The sequence below is a fragment of the Miscanthus floridulus genome, unplaced genomic scaffold (genome assembly GCF_019320115.1).
Source record: "Miscanthus floridulus cultivar M001 unplaced genomic scaffold, ASM1932011v1 os_2657_2, whole genome shotgun sequence".
Taxonomy (NCBI): Eukaryota; Viridiplantae; Streptophyta; class Magnoliopsida; order Poales; family Poaceae; genus Miscanthus; species Miscanthus floridulus.
Genome location: NW_027098436.1, coordinates 33,075 through 37,113, shown reverse-complemented (window position 1 = coordinate 37,113; position 4,039 = coordinate 33,075). Strand labels below are relative to the sequence as shown.

Sequence of the window (4,039 nt, the reverse complement as noted above, 5' to 3'; positions counted from 1 at the left end):
ACCAAACATTCTATAGGAGGAGCCATTTTCAGTGAAAAAAAGAGGAGCCAAAACCGTTTTGGAGACCTCAGGAGGAGCCCCAAGGAAGAGCCCTATCAAACACCCCCTTAATATGTCAAATTTGGCTATATCTCCTTACGTAAAATATATATCTAGAGCCAAATTTTAGTGTCAACAACATGCCTTTTTACTGGTGTCACATGTCTGCTGGACGGCTCATTTGCCACCCAAACAGAAAAACTGCAACCGGGCCTATTTCCTGTTGTACATTTCCTTCCTCGCCTCCTGTCTCTCCTATTCTGACGGTAAATGTGTGATCCCAAGGCGTCTGTTAGTTACAGGTTTATGGCTGCCGTTGCCCCATGCTTTCCCGGGAAAATCCAAGAGCTGCATGCCCTCCCATCTCCCGCCAAATGTGGCCAGTCGCTGCCTTTCCCTCCGGATTCAAATATCCCTCGTCTCGCTTCCGACCTCTCGTCCAATCTTTTGGCCACCACCGTTTGCACCCTCCTTCCAAGGGCCACGATGAGGGCGCCTCTCCTCTCCTTCGTCCTCCTCTTGGCCGTCGTCGCCACCGTGCCCCTGGTCCCGGCGGTGAGCAAGGGTGAAGAAGCTGGTACCCCCGCTGAGGAAAATGGAGGCTCTATCAAGCCCCTGTCCCTCGACGGATATGGACCACTGGAGAAGGCTGCCAAGAAGCCCAAGAAGCAGATCTTGGACGCGCAAGCTACTCCGAAGATGATCCCCGACACCTATAATCAGAAACCCATTGAAGAACAAGCTGAAACGGCCACGGCATCCACTGCTGATGACCAACCCGACAAATATGTGGCGTATCTAGTTCCTGACGAGGAGGAGGAAGCTCCTGCGAAGGTAAAGAAGGAGAAATCTGATGAGTCGGCGGATGAATCTGCTTATCATAAGAAAGAAAAGAAGGTAAAGAAGGAAAAGAAGAAGTCAGATTATTTGGATGATGAATCCACATCATCCAAGAAGGAAAAGAAGCAGAAATCTGATGATTCTGATGTATCCACATCTTCCAAGAAGAAGAAGGCGAAGACTGACGATTCTGACGAAGATGCATCTCTTCATAAGAAGGAAAAGAAGGAGAAGTCTGTATCTGGCAAGAAACACAAGAAGGATAAGTCTGATTATGATTCGGACAGTACATCTCCCAAGAAAGAAAAGCAGGAGAAATCTGTCGATTCGGATGCATCTGCATATTTCAACAAGGAAGAGAAGAAATCCGGCGATTCGGAGGAAGCCACGTCTCTGAAAAAGCAAAAGAAGGAGAAGAAGAAGAAGAAGAAAAAGAAGGAAAAATCCGAGGAGAACTCGGAGGAGGACGCTGCGCCCGTTGACGTCTCCACGGACGGCCAATATGTGTCGTCTCCCAAGGAGGAAAAATCCAGCGAGGACGCCATGCCGGTCGACGTCTCCACCACCACCGGCCAATACGTATCTTCTTCGAAGGTCGACGTCAAGCCCAACGGAGGTGAGCGTCAGATCTCCACCAATACGGATGCGTACGCATCCCCAAAGCAGGACACCAGTAGCCAGCCCAAGGGTGGCGCTTCCGACGAGCTTCCGCCGGCCGCCAAGAGCTCCGCCACGGATGCATACGCATCTCCAAAGCAGCAGGTCGTCAGCAGCAGCCAGCCCATGGCCGGTGGTTCTCTCGACGAGCTTCCGCCGGCGGCCAAGAGCTCCGCCACCCCCGACCCGTACTTATCTTCAAAGCAGCAGGTCGTCAGCAGCCAGCCCATGGCCGGTGGGTCTCCCGATGAGCTTCCGCCGCAGGCCAAGAGCTCTGCCACCCCTGACCCGTACGCGAACGTGCCCAACGAGCCGGTAGCGGGGAAGCCGAAGCTGTCGATGGAGACGTTCTCGGGGATGATCAAGAGGCCGATCGCCAAGATCCTGAGCCCGGTGATCAAGGGCGTGTGCGCCAAGACGGAGTACCCGGAGGACTGCGAGTCCTCCATCGGCGGCCTACCCGGGGCCGCGTCGGCAGCGGCGACGGACAGCGTGGGCGTGCTGAAGCTGGCCATGGAGGCGGTGCGGCAGAAGGTGATCGTGGCGATGAACGCGGCGACGGACCGGATGAACGTGCCGGGGACGGACGCCACGACCAAGGACGCGCTCGACTCGTGCACGTCGTCGTACAGCGACATCAAGACGAGCCTGGATTCGGTGGACGACGCGCTCAAGCGCGGCGACGTCGACACGGCGCACACCAACCTAGACTCGGTGGAGACGGACATCACCACCTGCGACGACGGATTCCAGGAGCACGGCATCCCGTCGGTCATGACTGACCATGACCAGGAGCTCCAGAAGCTCGCCAGCAACCTCCTCTCCATCGGCGCCGCCATCCATCACTAGAAGGGAGAAGGGAGGAGTGGCCGTGCAGGCGTGCACACACGCGTGCATGCATGCATTTGCGTTTTCATCTGAAGAATTCGGTTGTAATTAAATTTGTAAACGAGGAAGAAAAGCACCTAGAATAACCTGTAGCTGCTATGATCCTTTGATTGGACGAGTTCACTATGTATAACAGTATATATGATTGTGATTGTGAATGTTTCGAAAAAAAACTAGTATATAATATTTGTGAATTGCCATGTTGTAGCCTTGATACTCCCTCTAATTGTACGGTGACTGTTCGCTTTTGCTGCGATACGGAATTGAAAGAAGAAGAAAAAGAAAAAGGTAAAAAGAATAGAAGAAAAGGACGTTCCAAGAATTGAACTCGGGAACTCTCGCACCTTAAGCGAGAATCATACCACTAGACCAAATGGCCATGTTATTTTAGTTTGACTCGTAGGTTTTGTAAAATATCTATGTTACAACTAGTACAAAAGGCAATTTTAGAGGTGGATTTTTCGATTTATAGAGGCAATACCAACCAACCATATTTATCAAATGGTTTTTTGTTAATGAATCATTTGTAAAGGTGGTCGGCCAGGCTACCTATATAAACCGATGAAAAAGAAGAAGTATTAACTTGTCTGCCTTTATATTCCTTAAAAAAATACTTGTCTGCCTTTATAAATAGCATTTACAGAGGTGGTCTTAAATACCACTTTATAAATGTTTTATAAATGCACCTTTACCTGCTGGTGCAGCAGGCATTTACTAAGCTTTTTCTATATAGAGAATAAGAAAAAGTAGGAAATATCGTAATTGATGGCAAAAATGTTATCCATGGTCAATGAAGTGTCCAGGTTCCACACCGTTAGTGTTCTAAAAAAACAGTGCGTTCTATGCACTGATGGCTATAATATACTGAAAAAAATCTTTGTGAAACGAATATTTTTCCTGTATGGCACTGTAAAAATTCATGATATATCTTTTTTCGAACCACATTATAGATATTTGTTGTGAACCGGCATACACGAATGCCCTACCTTAACTAAGAGAATCTGCTGGTATATCTTAAGATTGACGGAGTCATCTCAAACATATTCTGTTGCCAACGGGCACATTGCCTACTACTTAAAAAATAGCTTCATAGTTTCACTAGAGAGAGGAGTGGCCATGGATAAATGCATTGCTTTTCAACAGTGACTGATTCCAAGAATTGAACTTAATTAGGACCTCTCACACTGCAGGCAAGATTTTACTACTAGAACAAAAAGATCATCTTTTAGACACACCATTTTCATGAATATGTCTGTGTGCTACCTTACTCATGTTAGAACTATTATTCCAAACAACCATATTTTAAGCACACAACACGGATGAATAGAGCAGTAGTAGCACTTTTTTATACAAGAAGCTAGGGTCACACTTTATGGATCAGCAACGAGAAATTTTCATCTATAAATTAATTGGTACCTTCTCAAGTGGAATACAAACAATGAGTAAACGAAACAAATCTTCCCCATGGATCAATGAATCATGGAGAGCTGTACTCTAAGATATGCATTGAGAGATTGGAGAAAAACAAAACCGGGATATATTTACAGAAGTCAAGATTCATGTGATTATCAAGTTCAAACAAAGTATTATAAAAAACCACTATAGAATTGCTGCC

At 47.3% G+C, this 4,039-nt stretch overlaps 1 protein-coding gene across 1 annotated transcript; it reads left to right on the top strand.

The window, feature by feature from the left end:
* Positions 1–501: 501 nt before the first annotated feature.
* LOC136535299 (uncharacterized) lies at positions 502–2,617 on the top strand. The gene has a single exon (XM_066527595.1). It carries the CDS (start codon positions 526–528, stop codon positions 2,383–2,385), a length of 1,860 nt encoding a protein of 619 aa, XP_066383692.1. The 5' UTR covers positions 502–525; the 3' UTR covers positions 2,386–2,617.
* Positions 2,618–4,039: the final 1,422 nt, after the last annotated feature.

What these genes read in the sequence shown, in the direction of transcription:
- LOC136535299 (XM_066527595.1), top strand. Translation starts at nt 526, where the DNA reads ATGAGGGCGCCTCTCCTCTCCTTCGTCCTCCTCTTGGCCGTCGTCGCC.